At 35.0% G+C, this 21,398-nt stretch overlaps 2 protein-coding genes and 1 long non-coding RNA gene across 3 annotated transcripts in view; 1 reads left to right on the top strand and 2 right to left on the bottom strand.

Moving 5' to 3' along the window:
- Positions 1-7,231, bottom strand: part of LOC136026462 (SHC-transforming protein 3-like) — a 149,291-nt gene extending 142,060 nt beyond the window's left edge. The window contains exons 1-3 of the mRNA XM_065703060.1: positions 7,098-7,231; positions 4,885-4,949; positions 307-390 (exon numbers count right to left, since the gene is read on the bottom strand). Coding sequence (XP_065559132.1) covers positions 307-390; positions 4,885-4,949; positions 7,098-7,158 — 210 coding nt within the window. The 5' untranslated portion in view covers positions 7,159-7,231. The remainder of the gene's footprint in view (positions 1-306; positions 391-4,884; positions 4,950-7,097) is intronic.
- Positions 1-13,315, top strand: part of LOC136026463 (uncharacterized) — a 100,064-nt gene extending 86,749 nt beyond the window's left edge. The window contains exon 6 of the long non-coding RNA XR_010617292.1: positions 12,435-13,315. This is a non-coding gene — a long non-coding RNA (uncharacterized LOC136026463). The remainder of the gene's footprint in view (positions 1-12,434) is intronic.
- A 1,278-nt stretch (positions 13,316-14,593) lies between these two features.
- The window catches only part of LOC136026461 (arf-GAP with coiled-coil, ANK repeat and PH domain-containing protein 2-like), a gene marked incomplete in the record, with an annotated part of 109,865 nt that continues 103,060 nt past the window's right edge, over positions 14,594-21,398 (bottom strand). The window contains 1 exon segment of the mRNA XM_065703059.1: positions 14,594-18,092. Coding sequence (XP_065559131.1) covers positions 17,954-18,092 — 139 coding nt within the window.

The following is a 21,398-nucleotide window of genomic DNA, read 5'->3' as shown; positions in this document are numbered from 1 at the left end:
GGCAACTTTTATCAATACATTTTCCATTATTAAAAGACAAAGTAATTGTTTTTGATGCTCCATTTATTGATGAAACCCTAAGCGACAAGAGACAATTGAACATGGCCAAAAAATATATATATATATATTGGAAAGGATTTCAGAAAAAAAAAGGGTGAAATCCTAAAAAAAAAAACAAATCGAAAAGGAGTTTCGAGGCAAATTATTTACTAAATCTGTTGAGCAGCCTTCCAGACTACTTTTCTCACACATATATCGTACAAATGTAGTTTTCTGGTCCAAAATGTTTGTTAGCGAAAACATTACCTTATATGATTTGACTAAAAGTTCCTTTGTTTCTCTGATGCGCACTGTTTGATTACTCCCATTTAATCTTCCAATTGAAAGAATCTAGAAAAAAATTCTTAAATAATTGATCTTAATTTTGAAACATTAGAAACGTAACAAGAAAATTAAGGAAACGATGAGTCATACTTAAAATGGGACTAGATGAATCATTTATAACTAACTGTGCAACATCTACAAGAAATATGATAATAAAGATCAATAGCATTGGCAAAACCGAAGGTAGTCCCCCCCCCTTCATGGGCTGTAAAAATTGTATAGTTTTATTCAATGTCTTCCATTATCACTTCAATTTTTATCTTTTTCATACCATTTTATGCATTTGTTCATTTATGAACAATGAATCTCACGGAATTTTAGAATTTTTATAGAAACCTATATAAAATGCTAATTATCATCCTAATAACCAAACGTCCTCCCTAGACGAGAGAGAGAGAGGGAGAGGGAGAGAGAGAGAGAGAGAAGCTGGGTCCAGAGTCCCTGACCCCCATATCTCTAAGTTACAGACCATACTAAATTGAGCCTGGATTCACTAACTCAAACTTCGTTTTGCATATGCTGTATTAGTTCCGTTCTCAACGTTCCGTTCTCGAATTTATTCTGTTCTTAGAAGTTTCTGATAACTACAAATCAAGCCATAGAGTCACTCAAAGAGTCGGAGTCGGCTCAGGCACTTCTTGTTTAACATCACATAATTGTTTTCAGGTTATCTCAGATACTATCTAACTATATATAATAAAATATTTTATGCCTCCTTTTCTCGCTAGTAGGAACAGTTGAAAAATTGAACTCCCGATATCTAATTTGTTTTTTGCTGAATATTTGAGACCTAAAAACCATCTTATTGCGAACAACTGGCTGCTAATAATAGTGGAAATTCCCTAAAACTCACCTTTAATTTTCCCACTTAAATTTATACCATTATTTTTAATGCCATTTGAATTTATACCATGAATTATGACGCTTTTTTGAGCAGCCCTAGCCAAACTATCGCGAACTCTCAAGTATTTTGTTAGTATTAAGTTAAAAATAAAGATTATAGGACGTTTTCTGAAATTATTAGTTAGCTGTAATCCAAATTTTGTTCTACTTAGTGTTTCGAATACTTTTTTAAATAACGATATTTTACATCAAAAATGAAGGTGAAGCAATTTTCAAGGACAGAAGCATCGCTCGTTGGTAATTTAATCTTTAGGCTTGTTGTGGTCACCATGATTCATTTCTCCGTTATTTTTGAAATCAGCACAGGAAGTTGATAATAAATACATAAGATTTAAAACGGTTGCAATAGCAGCTGACTTTTTAGCTGACAGTAAAATTGTTTTGAACTTCCTCGCGTTGAAGCTCAGCATTAGCGACTAAACAACAGTTTTTATTTTTTTCCTTTCTTTATTTCTTGCCATTTCCTTCTACTCCTTAATAAATGAAAAGCTTGTCAAATAAATGTATCAAACTGGATTCAAATTATAATTGATCTAGAATCATCTCAGATAAGAAGCTAGTGATACCACGCAAGTGAGCAGGGATGTGGCTTTTGGGCTCGCAAATCACTCCTTTCCCTAAATAAAAACGTCTCAGATTTCCTCATAACCTTGTATATATTGCATACAATTATATGTTTTCTTTTTATTTTATTTTATTTTCGAAGTCCCCCCCCCAAAAAAAAATCATTAACTTCGAACGAAAAATACGCAGAAGTGAATTAACAGTTAAATTCTGGCAGGACGCAGTAAATCCCCCATATAAACTTATCGACAAACCATTTCCAGGGGAAAATCTTTAGATAAACTCACTTGGCTCTCAAAATTGGTTCTAGAGTGCAGGCCTCAGTATCACCTACTCATCGCTACTATTATGAAATTTGATCTTCTAAAAATGAATACATTTATTTGTTCGTTTACGAATCCTTTTTGTTTTGTCATCGAAACCCTTTGTTTAGATCTGTATGACCGAAGAGTGAAAAAATCCAACCCTAAAACCAGTACTTTATCCAACAATCCCCTCCGATTTGTAAGTATAGGTGTGTCGTACCACTTTTGAATCACAATCACCCGGTAGTCTTTGGTGAATGGTGTATACACTTCATCTCCGACACCCTGTTGTCAACGGTGCTGGTACCCCATCTACAAATCCCTTTAGTTAACAGTGAGCGCGCTCTGTCCCTGATCCCTTTGGTCAATATTACGCGTTTTCTCTCTCGCACGTCTTTTGGTAAACCGGGCGTACACTCCATCCTCTGCTAAGTTTGGTCAGCCGTCTAGAATCACGGCATTCGATTGTCTCCTGTCAACAGTGCATGTGTCCTGTTTTTGACCCCCTTTGGTCAATAGTGTCTACCCTCCGCCTTCGACCACATAGGTGAAGAGCGTGTATGTTTGTTCTCTGAGTCCCCTTTGGTCAATAGCACATAAATCCGATCTTCAAATTCCTTTGATTAACAGTGCGTAAGCTCTGTCTCCAGACCTCTTTACTACCCCATTGATCAACACTGTGTAAGCTCCGTCTCCATTTTTCTGTAGTGGCGAGATCGCACGCCCCGTCTTCTAACCCCTTCACCAAGGATACAAACACTCCATCTCCAACCCCCTCTGATCAACAGTGCGTAATCTCCGTTTCTGGTTTCCTTTGGTCAACATTTTATAGGTTCTTTCCCTGATCTCCCTTGGACAACAGTATGTATACCTCGTCTCTGACCCCCTTTGGCGAAAAGAGCGGACATTCCGTTTCCTAGCCCCTTTTGTCAACAGTGTCCATGTCCCATGTCCCTTTGATCAACAATATGTAAGCTCCGTCACAGATCTGTTTTGGTAAGCAATGCGTAATTTCCATTCTTTAGGTACACAGTCCATGAACTTCGAACATCTTGGCTCAAAAGTGAGTACTTTCCGTTCCCAAATCCCTTTGATCGACGATGCGAACACCTCTTCTCCGACCACTTTTAATCAATAATATGCAGTTTGTCTCGACCTCCCTCGGTCAACAATTCGTACTATTTACCTCTCTAGGTCTACAGTACGTGATTTCGGTATCCCTTTGGGTAATGGTGCCTACGCTGCATCTATCTTTGGTTTCGTATGAATACTACTGTTTATCAATCCCACATTAGCTGCTTTCGAAGGCTAAGCATAAACTTTTGTTTTCATTGAACGTCCGTGTCTTAACAATTTTAAAATATTTGTCAAAAAACACAACCTTTTCTGTAAAAAACGAGTTCATTGTCCACAGGCACACGCTCGTAAAATGCTGGAAGAAAGAAATACTTCTTTCTAGCCCCTGAACGAAACAGTGTGGAGCTAGAAGTTTGAGGTGGTAATCTTGCATAGCTCTCAGCACTTACTCAGTCTTGGAAGCTTGAGACATTTTGCAGACCAAATCAAAGGTGTTGTTTCGCATTCATAAATCTTGTCTTTCGGCGTCTGGTAGTCGTCATTAAAAGGGAAACCAATCCCAGGCTCAATCTTGATGTTTCAATTGCAGAAATGTGTTCCCCCGAGGGCAGGCCCTCGAGTTCCGAGGTGTGGGTCGCAAGTCCACAGCCCAACCCTTGTCGTTTAACGGACTTGGGACCGTCAAGCTCCCCCAACATCTGCGAGGAAAGGTACCTTAAACGATTATGTTCTTTCAACTTAAAGAACTTTATATATTTGGAATCAGCATAAAAATCCTACCCTTTTGATGTATCTATTGCCAACAAAATTATGTTTTTTAGTTTTGGCTACTGTTGCGCCGAATCGCTACTTACTTACGGTTTGTTTCCACGAACAATTTGATTCATGGAACGATTCAATGTGAATGCAGACTTCGTGGGTTAAATCGAAGAGAATTTCATGTCTGTCAAAACAATTTGTCAAAAAAAGTTACCTTTCTAAAAAGAAGGTGATGAAAGCTTTTTTTGAGAGTAGCAGGATAGTCAGGTTGGTGTTGGTGTTGGATACGGAAAAGTTTTCTGCAAAATAGAAAATATTGCATTTTTTACAAATATATGTGATATATATATATATATATATATATATATATATATATATATATATATATATATATATATATATATATATATATATATATATATATATATATATATGTATAATGCGTCACACTAAGGGACGCATTGCCCATTCCAAATAAAGCTTATTGACGCAATATATGTTTCGCCGAAAGCACCTCTCTAATATAAACGGGTTCACTGGGTAAATGGCCTTTCAAAAGAGGATTAGAGGTTTCGTTGAAAGCACACTTTGCTTAAATCAACCAAATTTTGCCCTTCTAACGTAAGTTTTAACGCCGCTATATAATGTTAAATAATAATTCAGATATTTCAAAGAAATAATTCATAAATTTGGTCTGAGAATATTCATAAAAAATAGAAATGCATCAGAAATAAAACTTTTCCTAAGAAAAAAGAATGGATACATAGTATCTTAGTCAGTCACTGCCGAAATTTTCAGTTTTTTTTTCTTTTATAATGAGCAAAGGGATTCCACGGCTACACTGGGGATGTAATGGGTTTAATTATGCTACCTTTATGCTTATCAAACATACCTTTACAAATTCTACAGCGATCATCTTTAAAAAAGCATTGACTTTAAGCGTTGCTTGTTGGATCCCTGAAAATAAGAAATCTATATCAGTGGTACAAAATACAGTTCGTTATAGACACAACAGCGTATGCAATATAACACGATACTAATTTCGTAGGTTGTATAGGCAGAGAATACGACCTTTTCAAAAATCATGCATACGCACAAATTCACGTTACAATTGGTGGATATACCCCATGCATGCCGCAAAGTATTTAATCTTTGCTCTAAAAGGCGTGGTATGGTGGAAACGTACAACACTTGGTGGGACAAGTAGCATTTCGTGATGTACATTAGTGATGGGGAGTAACTAGCCCTTCGATATAAACTGAACGAGTGACGCTGACGAAAATACAAAAAATAGCACAAGCACAAATTGTAAAACTATAAAAATATGGGTTTTTACTTCCATCTATGAAATTAGATGCAAATGTATTGTCATCTGACCAGTTCTCATTGTATAACTGTCGTCTTCAAATTACGAACTGAACTCAGCAACATCAATATAGACCTTTAGAATATTGGCTACCATGCGCATCATCAACACAACATGCCATACGACCTGGCTAATCATTGAAATTCTAACTAGAATAGGAGGATGGTCACACCTTTTCGCGCCACTACCCACGTTTATTGGACAATCAAGGAGCCCATTTTCATAACGAGGAGAGCTGGATGAAAATATTTCGTCCACGTGAGCCTGTGTTTTCGTGCTTAATTTGTTCAACGAAAGAATATCTTTCCTTTCAACCTTCTCTCGTTCCTCTTTCGTTGCAATGTACGAATTGTTCTCGTTCAATTCTGCTTTGAGAACAGGGTAGAGCTCAACTTATATAGAACTTGCACACAATTTGTTAGAATTTAAAAAGAACGCCCAAAACTTTCAGGAAATTTATGCGATATGAAGTTGATAGTTTTTTCTTCCATAAGCAGGGTAGGCAATTTAATAAGGCCTTTAGAGGTTTGAATTGCACCAACAGCCGAGAATTTATTTTTTGGGTGTACACATTTAAAGGTAACCTGGAATAAAATGGCAATTGCTATATTCAAGAAAAATATTTAACAAACAAAGTAGGCCAATTTTGTAAACCAACTGCAAAGATAAAATTTACGTTTAATTTATATCTGACTTGAGAGGATCGTTGAGATAAATTTGGGTTTTAGGCATAAATTCTACCTCTTTGTTGAATAAATGGTTGTTTAAACGAGGACGCAAGGTGAACACAAATTTTCCCAAAGTCGTAACCTACCTAGATCTTTTTTTTCTTTAAACAGGAAAAAGAACAGTCATATTATTACGAACAATCTTGACGAACGATAATCGCCGATTGAAGCCATTTTATGCATATATACAAATATGCAACAATTGTTCGTTGAATAATATAAGATTTGAGTCTTCATAGTAATTTATGTTTCTTTATACGACTCCATTGCTTTTCAACTTAAGTTTCAATATCAATCTTTGCATTGCTGTTAATTTTTTTTCGGATAGTGATTTAAAAATTAATAGCAAGCTTTGTCCCGTCTGATGCACAGTCTGTGTCAGCACATACCCCAAAGATCCGAGACAGAACTTGGATCATGATAGAGCTCGAAGTAAAGAATATTGGCATCCACATTCTAGACTCTGCAGGGTATTTGATAGAAAGATTTTACTGGGACTAGGGACTATGATCATTGAAAATTAGCTATACAGTTATAGAAATTAAAAGCCTACAGAACTTAAGACAGGTTGGCACAGGGAAGGTTGTAAGAATTGTTTCGTGACCTGGGGTCAATCATTAAGAAACATCCATTTTACTTTTCCACCTAAATAAGCAATGTAAAATTTGTTTTTCTAAGGGCCTAGGGCCTGGGCTCAGAACCACCCTTCTTCTACGTAAGCTCGTAGTTGGGCACCATTAGATACCAGTTCCTGTATTTTCTGAGGACTCTAAGTTTAATAAGAATCTTTCCTAAAGGGAAGTCGAATATCATTGACTGGATCTTATTTTATGGTGCCATGAATTTAACTATATTAAAAGAAAGAAAAAGAATGTTTTTGGCCTAATCTCTAGACTTATAAACTTTGAACTTGTTCAATAGAATAATTTTTGGGGGATGGAAGAGAAAGAGTCTTACAAGGGGAATCCCCCCTCGTGAGTAGAAGTACATGAGCAGTATGAATATACTTACAATAAATCTCAAGACAAATACTTCTACGAAATCCTAATCCCTTAGCAACAACATGATTCATTAACACTAGCACCTACATTCACCATTTTTGCAAACATGTTAAGAAACAACACTGTATGGTTACTGATCTCGACCGCAAACTAGACTTCTATTTACAAAACCGGACATAATCCATGGCTTGGTTTTATTACAAGTCGGGTATCAAAGTAATTCATCAATTTTTTTTGCCGGTAATCATTATTTTATTATTTATTTAAAAATTGTCAGATACCCAAAATTCCTTCAAGAAAGGTCATATATCTTTTTTGGAACTAACTGGAAAATATGTCATGTAATACCGTCGTCATGTAATACCCGTCTTTTTGTTTTAATGATCTATTATACTACCGTCCACAGCGTAAAAGATATACTACAATCGATCTATTTCTTTTCCGTTTCATAAATATGAATGAGTTGACCAGCCTTGCCCTGAGTAGAGAAGCCACTCACATATCTCTTGGAAAAAAATTCCAATCACTAACCAAATAAGATGTATCTTTGTGGCTCGGGCAGATGAGTTTATTAACAAGACCATCTTCATAGGCAAAATGCTGTTGAATTACACTTTTTAGGGATGAGGGAGCAATTCAGAAGCCAATCAATATTACTTTTACAAAAAATAAGGAATAAGAATAGGACTGATAATCAGTTTAGCAAGAGGGGCCCGATTGGTGTCTTAAAGCCCATGTTGCCTCACATTTTTCAAATCAAAATCACTTAGAGTCACTTTTGTCTTCATAGATATAATAAGAAAAAAGCTGAAAAATCTAAACCTTGCTAAAATCAGATTAATGTTAGGATTAATAATATGTATAACTGGAAGGCCCCATATCTCCAGCCTTCCGTCGTAATAGCATAAACTTTTTACACCTCTTTCCAATCAGAATAATTTAGAATCATTTGAGGAATAGTCCCTAACACTCATATTCATTCTTTATAGATACGAATTAAAACTCTACTGAAATTGAAGTTATGTCAGAATTGACAATAAATATAGTCAATATGTAGGGTATAATTATAGTGTATTCTTTAATGATGAAAAATTTAAAGAATATATTCCAAAACTACGTGATGAGATTAATTTATTTCTCTTTAGCTTACCCGTATTTGGTATATTGTGTGAGTATATGGTCCAGTACGTTTTCAATTCATTTGAAGCAACTAGTGATGCCCAACATAGTACTCCGAGTGTTGACTGGATATAGTAAAAGAAAATCAGTTAGATCTTGATATTTACAGTTAAATGTACCTGAACTTCGAACTCTGTCAGGTCTATGAACATTTTATTATGCATTACTCATGTACAAGTATTATTCCAAATTGGTTCTTAAGTGTCTCCTAAGTTTACTTACTTTTGGTGATAAAATAAACTATTTTCCTACACGATCTTCAAATAATGTGAGGACATCTCAAGTTATTAGGACTAAATCTTTTTTTTCAATTCGTCATATTGGGTCAAATGATTGGAATAATTTGCCCGATTTTTTTTAAAAAGTTAGCGAATGTGTACGATTAACGCGGAGAAATCAGTTTGTCTCTGGTTTTATGATTTTTGAAGAATAGTTAAATTAGTATTTCCTTCGCATTCAAGTTCCCACAAAAAAGTGGAAATAAATTGTTCAATTTTTTGTTGGATGGAAACAGGTGGTTTTTTTTGGTGTGTTGGTAGGTGGAATAGGTTTTTCTTTGGAGGGGTTGCTGAGACGAGGCCAGGAGTAGGGCAAGTGTATTTCTTTGCTCTTTCTTTCTTTTCTTCTCTTTTTTAGATTTCATTCCTGTGCTTAAGGGGCAACTCCAAGCAAGTGAAAGCTTCAGAGGTGTCAATTAGTCTCTTGTAATACTTTTTTGTGTGTTTTGTTGTTGTTTGTTTTCTTGATGAAAAACCTCGTTTTTAAATTGGATTGAAAGGACCCTAGGTGAGGTAGGAGGGTCCTAGCCTTAGTGACTTAGTCTTCGTAAAATTAATTTTTAAAACCTATTCTAGCACCCTAAACTCACAAAACCTCTAAAAGTTCATTAATTTTGCTCCCACTTTCATCTAGGATGCTTAAATCATCAGCATAATCTAAGTCCAGCAGAGTTTTTCCTCCTCATTTGATCCCACGGACTCGCATTGCATTTCCTGTTCTCCTTAAGAATAAGTCCATCAAAATTATCCATATAAAGGGGGATAGAACACAGCCCTGCTTAACGCCTGATTTAATACAAAACCAGCTGCTAGCCTTATTTCCTACCTCAACCGCAGCAGTGTTATTCTCGTACATAGCACTAGTCACTTTGGTTTGACAGTACTTTTTATACTGTATTTGTCTGGTTTGCCATACAAGGATAAGACCTTTGCTAAAGATCTTCTATCAACAGAATCGAACGCTCTCTCATAATTTATAAAGCCGAGGACCAAAGGTGTTTGACAACTAAGGCACTTCTCAATTATTAGCCTCAGAGTGAAAATTTGGCCGACACATCCTCTACCTTTTCTAAAATTGCACTGTTCTTTTCTTAAAACTTTGTTTACAGCATTTCTCAGTAGAAAAATATCATATTACTAAGTAATTTACTATCTATAGAGACAAGACTAATGCCTTGATAATTATCACATTCACTCTTATCACCTTTTTTATACAGTGGTTTAATTAAAGTTTTCTTAAATCATTAGGGAATTCCCAATTTCCAAAAGTTATATTCATAACCTTCAGTAGCTTATTTTTAAACTCGGAGCCATTTTGTCATTTGACAAAGACATACCCATAGAATGGGAACCTGACAAAAAAAAAATAACAAAAAGAGACAATTTCAACACTAGTATAGCAGTAAAATGAGACAACACAGGCAACCAACAATTTTATAATACACATGCGTACTTAAAATTTTAGGTAGAATAAAATCAATTTATTTCAACAGCTTCGATGGTACAAAAAGTATTTGGAAATTTTATTTTTTGAAATTTTTGGAATTTTATCAAGCTAATTTTTGGAATAGTTAATCGTGATTTATAATATAAAAAACCAAACAAATGAAAATGTTTAAAGGAAGCTGTTTAGAGGGGGAAAAAAGGAAATTGACACATAGTTAATTGTTATTCGGGGTCAACATAAAGTAACAAAAGAACTTGTCGCATTTACTATTAGTGTTTTAAATGTACTATGTGCTCAGCTTGCTGCAAATACTCATTTAAGGCTAGGGTGTTTTCACTGTTTTATCTTACTTTAGCAAAAAGTAAGTGCTTAACATCGTCATTACGCTTATTTTTGATAATTACTGCTTTTCTACTGACGTAAAATGAAATTTGGTTAGTTATTCTCCTTCGAAGAACTCAAAAACTAAAATTACTTAGATAAAGAAGCTTCTCAAGAATATTTGTTGTCCTTTGGAATTTAATTTGGTTTGTTCTCAAAATTTTCGGTGTTTCTTTTTGAGAGATAGGTATTTAGCAAAACATATCATTTGTATAAATAGAAAATACCTTTAATTGTTCAAAAACATAACTGAAACGGTTCAACATAAAACATGAAAGGGGGGATATCTGCAGTTTTGTTACGTATTTACAAGTCGGAAAAGCATTTAGAGGGGATAAACCCCCCCGGATCTCCCCTCTGGATACAGCCTTGATAGAAATACATGAACAATCTTTTTTTGGGTATTCCAAAATTCCAGAAACAGTCAAAATATAGAAATTTGGAGGGAATGCGGTCCGAAGGGATCTCTAGCTTGCAGAAGTGTTTCATTTCAGTTTTAACACAACTTAGATACCTGAAACTCGGCTCAATTTTCAACCAATTGTCAACTTAACCCTGCCCTTAAAAATTCCACCAGTCTATGATTCGTGATAGTTTATTAGTGTCCGTAATGGTGTCTGCTGTAGCTCTAGCGAACTTCCTTGTATTGCTCCAAAGGGACAATTCTTCTTACGTTTTTTTTCTTTTTTGTCATTTAAAGCAATTATTGAAAATTAGTAATTAACACTTAACGAACCTTAAAATAAAGCTAAAACCGAAAAGGAAATACACTGAAAATGACGAAGCCTAGTGAATCTTTCAACCTTTCTGAGGGTTCTCACGCTCGAAGTCGTATGCAGTACGTGCCGCACGCCATGTGCGGTGGAAAGGCTAAAAGCATTTTAGTAGCAACATTAGTTGTGAGTCACCTTGGAGTAGAGTTATCTCTTCATATTTTTTAAGCATGCAATAATTTTAAAAAGAAGACCTAACTAACACATCTTGCGTCGAAACCGACACCATATAAAGGAAGAGAAAGTTTGGAGATAAAAAAAGTTGAAGATCCAAGAATTTGTCACATCAAAATTATTTTTGAACAATCTAGCTTGTAAATAAAGGATTGAGCAACAGCAAATAATCAAATAAGAAGAAATGGTTATTCATCAAGGAACAACCAATAGGTCAATGAAAATATGTAGCAATGGAAAGGGTAACTATAAACTTACAAGATATATGGCATAGCCTACAGGCAACTTAGATTATTCATGCTTAAAATTACGGTAAAAATAACTGCGATAATTTTTTTTTTACAGCATTAGTACTGTAAACAAATTATTGCGCTGATGGATTATACTGATTCATTCATTTATTTGATCGTTATTTATCATTATTATCCTTTAAAACTTCTTTCTTAAAAACTTTTCGCATGCTGACCAATCGTCTGCGTTGCACAGGAACCAATCTCCTGAGTTAAGCCAGTGAGTTAAGTAACCTGAGCAGCCTCTTTAATTAATTAAAAGTTTGATACAACGTTATGTGGGATTGTGAGGACATATTGAGCGTGAAAGGGGTGACAGTTGGCTCTGTGATCAATTTCAACTATTAAAAAGGGCCGTACAACTTTTAATTTTTGGTTGAATGAGTCTCACCCAAAAACTTCTACGACCACCCATCCGACATGATGATGCCAGAAAAACAAAAGAATGCGCGTGAGACATCACTCTTTACTATGCCAACGCTACTGTCTTGAATAAAACTATTATACTAACTACATTAAACCGAAAAGGACCATAAAATTCAGCTTCAAAATGAATTTTGAATTTTATTTTTCTTCGTACACTGTCTAGCAGTGAAAATGGCTTGGCTGAGGTCTTTACCAAAATATCCGCGTCTACTTTCTTAGTTTTGGTTCACTGGTTCCAAGTTAGTCTTGGAGCTTTTTATGTTTCACCTTTTTTTTTGTTTTTTTATCTCAAATCATACTTCTCTCGATATATTTTTCTAAAAATTGTTTACTGGTTTTCTGAAAATGCCAGCGAAAATTTCATTTTTTAGCTACTTGAAGAATTTGGTTCTATTTCAGCAACTTGAGTTCGGGAACATACGCATCAAAAGAAATACAGAACGCTTCGAAAGGGGCTGAGAGGGAAAGAAGCTATAAAACGAATCAAAGCAAACAAGAACTGCACAGGAGGAAGTAAAGAGAGAGACTTTGAACTTTAGGGGTGCCAGAGGAGCTTCTGCAGCTGTGCCAGCTCCAAGCAGCTTGGTGCTGTAACAACCTAGGTTGCATACATGTATTGAGACAGCAAAAGTCTCTCTGGTAGTTGCGCTGTAGTGTGGTCCCAGGTCTTCTTCTTCGATGGAAGCCGAGCAGCATTCGGAAACCTTTCATCGGAAGGGTTTTTCCGAAGTAACTTCATATTTTGAGAACGCTGGTTATAAAGGATTGTCTAGTGGCATCTTGTATGGAATACTTCCTGATTTTCTCTGTGTATAGTGGACATACAGGATTCTCTAAAGGCATCTTTGCCAATACATATTATTAGCATGATTTTCAGAACGCCGAAATCGGAACAAAAGCATGCTGAACATAAAATGACATATAACACAAAACAGGATTTTTATTCATCAGTAATTATGGTCAAGTTCCAGACAAGCTCATGCAGTTTTATGAAAATTATGAAGTTTTTGTGGCAGTATCACATTTAATTAGCCTTACCAAGCTGAATCGTGAAGATAAGTAAGCCAAACTAATTAGTTTAATCTGCAACAATTTTTGTCCGCAAAAATTCAAACATTGATGATTTGTTGATTCCCAAGGACAACTATACCTTCAAAGAAAAAATGCACCCTTTTATACTGTTTGGTGCTATATGTTTATATGTCTTTTGTTATAAAAACATATCAGTCAACATACGTTTTTATATTATATGTTTTTAGTTTATATTTTGCTGATTTTGTGACCACATTTATCTTGATTGAATTTGGCTCCTGCTACTATCAAAACTGCATAACTGCAAATGGAGGTCTTCTCGTTAAAACTAAATTTTCGATGTTTCTAAATTTTCTTTTTATGGTTTTGTGAGCTTCCGTTTAACTAATTCAAAAAGCAAAACTTCATTTTCACTTGAGTAATGTCAAACACAGTTTCCACAACTACTAATGCTATAATTATATTAAGTGAAGCTTTATTTGGTCTATGATAATGATAAAATTGAACAGAAGATATCACTTTCCAACGATCCCGTGGTAAAATGTACGCTTAAATATCATTGGTTAATATCTCTGAGACATTTGCCTAAGCGTGTGTCAGAAAGGAAAGTATCTGGAGAGACAAATAGCCCCTCATTTAAAAAACCGGATTGGCTCCCATTTGTGTCAGATCAGTTTCCTTGTGTAAGATTATAAGCCAGTAAAAAGAACGAAAGGTTTGGAATCACAAGCTGTTTTTGCACAGAGTCCCTGCTTCTCTGTGCTAATCTTTTGATACTTGACACAAATACTGAATTCAGTACTAGTTTTAAATTGGCTCCATCTTTTTAGGCTCTGTTTATTTATTCAAGAATAAGCTAATATTTCGTCAGTTGAGTATCAAAATGACGTATTTCCACGATTTCAAACTCTCAAAAGAGCAAAAAAAAAACTGCACAACTTTCCACTTCCCTCCGAAAACCATAAAACAAAAACAGATTAATAAGTTTGGTTTATATATCGATCAATTTTCACGGCCGTCCGGCGGCAAATAAAAAAGCTGTAAGGTCTTCTTTGCCCTTCCAAGAATTAATAGCCATGGAAACATGTCCCTTTAATACACAACTGACGATTGGCTCCCTTAAAATTTTACTTCTGATACGATTTGATTTCCATTTCCATTTTCCAAGTTATAATACCGTCCTTACCCTCAATAAACGGTGAAAACAAGGAGAAGAATGGATCCAGGAATTTGTAGCATATTCGTGAGAAGGTGAAACCTAAATGCCACCTCTCGGGCCACCCTAACCGAGTGAATGGTGGGCTGGAGCTGTAATCCTATGTGTCTGGGACGAGACTTTGAGTCTTGATATAGCAAATCTTTTGGCTTGGGGTGAAGGCCATAGCTGTGACTGCAAGCTCAGCCACAATTATTTCTACCAGGAGATGGCGTCAGCTTCTTTGAAGTCCCTCAAAGCAGAGTGTCAAATAATCAATCAACATCTACATTAGTATTTCTACTAATAAATAAGAAAATTGGAGTCAAAGTTAGAACAACATAACTATATTTTTTTTAGGAAGTGCAAATGCAATATTTTCAACAGAATCACAATAATTCAGAAAAAATCACTCAAATTAAATCTAAAGCAATAGGAAGACATACGTTTCGTCCTCAGCACCACACTCCAATTTCCAGAATCACTTACAAGAGTATTACACAATCACATAGAACTAGTTTGGTATCGTAACTCTCCACAAAATTCCTATAATTTTCTAACTAATTTTCTTTACTCCATAAACAACAAACAGAGATGAAACAAAAGGAATGTGATAAGAAGCAGCTATTAACTACAGCGTTATGCAGGGTTTGTGGTTGTTTTGCCGAAACTTAGTCTGAGTTTTTTGAAAAAAATTACAAATCTAGTCTAAAGACATGATACAGTTTCTATTGGACCCGATAGGCATGTTAGGTGTTACCCACCCTGTCTAAAATAATGACAACAGACCTTTTTTCTAATGATACTGCAAACACTAATGCTCTCCATAAAAAAAAGAAAAAAAGAAGTTGGCTTAGAAGCTCGTTTGAGAACAATATACTTCTTGGAATAATCAAATCTCCTTTTTAAAGAGAAGTACACTTATGAGTTTTCGTTGGCGTCTTGTCTTATCAGTGAAAGGAGTTACAGCTTTCTTATGTAACTGATCGGCATTAAATATTTGAGTTTTTAATTTCGCACATATGCCTCGAAAATAAGGCCTGAGCATAAAGAAAGCAAAAATCAGAGAGGAAAGGCTTTGGACCAAATATTTTAAAAGTTTTTTTTTCTAGAATCTTAATTTGAGGAACTTAGAAACAAAGAATTAAATAATATTATCATGAAAGCTATCATCAAGGTTCCCCCTACTGGTAGAAGCAGCAATTGGCCGGTTTCTGGTGTACATGATTGACATAAGTGATCTTATGATAGTGAAGGACATTGAATATGGTCGTCGGCAGTTTTGTAGTTGTTTTCAATTCAAGCTTATAAATAGGGCCTGAGTGCTAAAAATGAAAAAAAGAAATCAGAGAAGAAAAAACTCAAGGATCAAATCTTAGCAGTTTTACTGACATAAATATTTCTTATTTGTTTTTTTTTTTTTTTTTTTTTTTTGCAGCTAAGGACCTATGGGCACAGTACCGACCATAGGAAAGCCTACAAAATATGAAATTCAATTTTTGTTTAGAATAGTCATAATCAGTGGAATAGTGGCTTTGGAAGATTTTCAAAGCCACGTAATAAATTAATTAACGCACGGTTTCAATTTGATTACTACAGTAATACGATTGAGAGAGGAGAGAGGAATGATTACAGCCTATTAGCCTCAAACATTCCCCAGACATTGCAGAGCTAAATGTAATAGCAATCCTAATATTAATACGGACACATCTGTCATGAAACGAATTAAAAAATATTCACATTTTAAACATCCAGTTTATATACAATTCGAATACGCGAGAGCAAAATTTCTTTCTAACTTTAGTAAAATTCCTTTCTAAATTTCTTATTAAATTAAAAAATTATAAATTTCTTGAATTTTAAAAGCTTAATAAGAAACCCAGCTAAGATATGCCAAAAAATTACTAACGTCCAATAATGCAAAAGATAGGCAAAAAAAAAGAGAAAAGGTTCGTAATACTATAAACATACATACACATACAAAACATAAAGGGTAAGTATCCCTACGGGTTTTCGGATTAACCCCTAAGCTACAATTTTTTGTATCTTAGCACATTTCTTTCAATTTTTTTTCTTTTACCATGCGACATCCCCAGAACATAATAAAATTCCACTTGAAGACGTTCAAGTGGCCGTTATAGTTACCTTTAACTATAACTTAACTATAAGGAAATTCACAGAGATTTATTTTTAAGTGAGGCTTTCGAGTATCCTTTCTTTGTAAATGACAGGCCTCTCGTCATCTGAAACCAAAGGTTTACACACATACACCATTTTGAAATTCATAATGCAATCTCATATGCCCCATAGAACAGGCTAACATATTATCGCTCAGATATCACTTTAAGTACACACCGTGCTCAGTAATTATACAGAAATCATTTCTAAAATCACGACCCGATATCCTTTCCAGCACCAATGGTTGGTGACCCTTAATTCCAAATTAACCCAACGACAAAAACAAGGCAAATGTCTGGATACAATCCTTGAGGATATCCACGCGCCAGAATAATAAACTATGGCTTTTCTTCAAAGCATAAGAACTTTAATTCACTCTACTTAGCATTAGAGGCTGTTTTATATTTCCCTCCTTGAGTCGTATTTAATTTTTCATCCTACCCTTTTCCACCACGAAAACAGACACAATTAAAAGCAAATTAAAGCAACTCAAAACAATTAATAACAAATAAGTGCAAGTCGAAACCAAATTTATGATCGTTTACTCTAGATGAACCCACTCAGGATTTAATAGCACACTTGATATAAGAGTAGATAACGATCGTGCGTGCAATATACTTCAGAGAAATAAAGCTTAAAAATTTGGAGACAATCTTTTGTGGAAGGTCATAAAAACAAAGTTGGAAAAAAGCGGCCGAATTGGAAAAAATGTAGCTAAATGCCAGGACAGAAAGTCGTTTTTTAAGGCTAGAAATTACGGTATTTTGTCAGCATTTCGAATTTGTTGTCCAATCCACATATTCGCTCTGAATTAAGTTTAATTATCTGCATCTTTAGATAAACATCTAATATTATACATTAATAATAAATTTTTTTTATCAATTCACCAAAAACACTAACTTTTGGGAAAAAGTTTAGCTGACTGTCTGCATAATTAGGCTCTTAAACACTCAAGGAAAATACTATGTCTGTCAACCTTTAATTTTATATACCGTATATCACTCCAAGCGAGAGAATTGAAAAGGATATTTTAAATCTAGAAAGTCAGACAAAAAAAAGAAGAAGAAAAAAATAGTTATTACAAGTACATATGTATTTTTTTTTAATGAAGTGATCATTTAGTTTTCTCCCCTTGGTGTACCCATCAATAAGCACGCACGTATAAATTAGTATTCGAGGAGGTACATTTTAACAAAAAAAAGCAAGAAAGGGGCGAATATTACGGAAAAAAGATAATAGGAAAAGCCGCGTAAATTTCGAGACTTCAGTATGGGTAAGAGCCTGAAGTCCCCCAAGCCCACCTTGGTTCATGCCTCCTAATGTATACATTTGAGGGATATTGAGCACAAGTGAAAAATAAACCTCGATGTTCCTCACTCAGTTCAGCCTACATTTTATATTACGGATCAATCACAGCTTTTACATGCAACTAGTGAGCCCTTAAAAAGTTAAAAATAAAGCTATCTTAAATAACTAACTACTTTCAGATCTAGTTTAAAGCACCGTCGAAAGTTTAAAATCTAGGAAAGCGAAACTTGAAAGTTGATTGTTCGCTATTAATCTCAGTATACTCCCTCACAACTTCCTGGAACGCGGCGTCACCTCCACTTTCTGTTTCACGCATTTCATCGTTTAATTTAGAGATTCTAAGCCTAAAAGATAATGACAAACAATAAGTAAACACGGACATGGATGAAGTAAACCAGTTATCTTTATGTTCAGTATATCACAGCCAGATAAAAGAGGAGAAAAGAGAGAGAGAGAGAGAGAGAGAGAGAGAGAGAGAGAGAGAGAGAGAGAGAGAGAGAGAGAGAGAGAGAGAGAGGAGAGAGAGAGAGAGAGAGAGAGAGAGAGAGAGAGAGGAGAGAGAGAGAGAGAGAGAGAGAGAGAGAGAGAGAGAGAGAGAGAGAGAGAGAGAGAGAGAGAGAGAGAGAGAAGGAGGAAGAGTATTCTTTTCAAGTTAAAAAACAGGATTCTAAACCCATACAAAAAAGGCAAAAAAAGTGTAAGGTTTAGCCATTGGAGATCAAAAGTGTACAGTAAAGTGCTGCGATAGAGGATGTTCGTAAAAAGCATTAGTTGGCAGAACTTTGATTCATGTTATGTTTGCGCAGGATTCTCTCTTCCCATAGTGTAGCTGTTTAGAAAAAAAAATAATAACTGTCATGGTTGTTGCTGTTGCGTAGAAAAAATTGTCAAGCCCTCTTTGGGTAAACAAGTAAATTGTCAACAAGTATGTTTACAGGAAATTATTTTGCTGAAGACGTCATTTTGAGGAGGAGGGGGGGGGGGGGGCTTGGGTGAATTCAGCAATGTCCCCGCAAAAAAACAAATGATGCAAAAAATGAAAAGAAATGTTAGTGCTCAAACACCTGGAAGTGAAGTTTTAGCCTTAAAATAGGGGCAAGCTTCCCTCATACTACGATAACATCACGACGGCCACGACATTCGCTAGTCACGACAGTTTAGTTGCCTATTTGGGTGATTTTAGTCAATCTTTCCAGCAATTTATTGTGTTAAAAAAAGATTCCTTGGTACAATTTGTCTACGCCACAATTTCTTTCTACGCCACAGCAACAACCATGGCAGTGATTTTTTCTTACTAAACAGCTAAACTATGGGAAGAGAGAATCCTGCGAAATCTAAACATGAATCAAGGTTCTGCCAACTGATGCTATTCACGAACTTCCTCCATCCCAGCACTTTTCCCTGCACTTTTGATCTCCAATGGCTAAACCCAACACTTTTTTGCTTTTTTTCTGCTTGGAGAATTATAAACAACAAACTAGAATTTCAAAGAGCAAAAATAAAATGCTACAAGCTTAGAGGTCATACTATTGTTTTCTACATCCGCGTACACATTTTCCACCAGGCAAATATAATTTCGCAAGGCAAACAATTCCTGCACTAGGGCCCTTGGCTTAATTCTTCAAAACACACGATTTCCTTCTTTTTTCTATAATTTCTTTGATTTAGTATTTTGTGGTGTTAGGATTGATAATAGATATTGAATCCTCAGACAAGAAAATAATAACCTATAATAAATATGGCTTATATCCAATAGGACCTACAGTCAACACCTATCATGCTCAAGCTCTGTACAGGGGGTCACCCGCCCCTATGCAACCACCGGCGCTATTTCAGAAAAATTGGGGCGGGGGGGGGGCAACTGTATTTTTCAAAATAAGGGGACAAATTTGTCACTTTTTAATGAAAATACCAAGAAAATCAAATATGTACCCGAGAAAGGTATTTTCCAAATCTATGGGGGTTGGGGTGGATATGGCAATAAATCTGGTGAGGGTGCACATACCCCACCTCCAATAAACATCACGAGTGCAACTGACGAAATACCTGTATAGAAGACACTAATTCCTTTTCTTATCTTGTACGTAGGAAAAATAAATTATACATAATCGAAAAAGTAGTACATTCATGTTCTCGTTGTGTCCTTTGTAAGGGATACATAGATCCTCTTTTAAAGAAAAGCTATTCAGAAAAAAAGGGCATTTCTTGTTTCTTGGAGAGATTTGAACAATGGGATAAGAGCTACAGATTAATACGTAATCTCAGTTAAGTAGTTTCCATTCCATTGAGAGAAAATTGTCAAAATGATATCAAAAGAGCTTTCCACTTTATTCTTCAAATAAGAACTAGGATTAAAAGTTGTAAACAAAAAATAGTAATTAGTATTTTCTAGAGTCAATTAATGTCTTCAAAAACTTTACTAATCAAAAAATCTAAAGCAAGTCCACACAAGTCTAAAACAAGCAGAAACAAGGTAGCATAAAAATTCGGACTTCAGACGGACATAAATTACTATGAATACTTCTATAGAAGAATAAGGGAATTGTAAAACAGAGGCTAACATGGATAATCAACTAAAACATAAACCAGATAGAAGAGAATGGCCAGAGCGTAACTTACACCTCACTGAAAAGAAAATATGTCTTGAAAGATTTGTATTTCGAGAATTGTGTTTTTATTCGTCATACATAAACGATAACAAAATAATACCACGTGGCTAAACAAGGCTTACACATAAGAGCTACTACGAATGAGAGTTTGGCTACCCCTTAATCGCTCTTAAACCCTATAAAAGGCCTGAGCGTCATTCATGCTTTACAAAAAGTGACATGTATTTTGAACAGTCTGTCTTATTCTTCCAAGCATCGACAGCAAATAAAAGGAAATCACAACCATAATCAAAACTACAAGGGAGAGCAAAGGAAAGTAGACTGATTGTTTAGAACATAATGATATTAGTTCCTGGAAGTCTCAGTATTTATTAGTTTCTCAGTGTTGTAATAATAAGCAGATAATTAAAAATATATTTTACTGTCAGTAAAGTGCAGATGATGATATAATCTTTAGAACGTATAGGGGGTAGAAGCCCTACACTTATTTGTGGTAATTTCTGTTTGTTTTAAGATGGAATTAGTTATTCGTTTTAGGATTCACCTAAACATCCATAGCAGTTATCCATATCTATTATCTGTAACTAGTAAGTTCAACTTCTGTTTGTTTCATCCATAGCAGTTGCTGTTAGTTTTAAGTATGAGTTATTATGTTACTTTATTTCTGCTCGATTTAGGTTTCAGTCAGACCCTTTCATTTTTTTTTTTTGAGAAACTTCTATATTAACTCGTGTGTTTTATTTAACTAACATATTTTTTTTGAAGAACTAAAATATTGGATTGTAATTTGGATTTTAGGCATGATGTGAATGCTTGATCATTCACATCTTGTCAGAATGGTCAACATGGTCAATCAGAAGAAATTTTATGCAATAATTTCTTAGTTTCAAATTTTTTTTAATATTATTTTGATAGTATTTGTACAACAAATTTTCAGGTAGATGGGGTAGTTCAGATAGGTTTTTTACATATGTATCGAAAATCTGCTTAATTTTAGCTCTTCTATAGGTCCAAAGCAATCCTGACACCCCCCCCCCCATT

This window comes from Artemia franciscana, chromosome 4, assembly GCF_032884065.1.
Source record: "Artemia franciscana chromosome 4, ASM3288406v1, whole genome shotgun sequence".
Lineage (NCBI taxonomy): Eukaryota > Metazoa > Arthropoda > Branchiopoda > Anostraca > Artemiidae > Artemia > Artemia franciscana.
The sequence above is the reverse complement of the archived record's forward strand: the minus strand, read 5'-3'. Positions and strand labels throughout refer to the sequence as shown.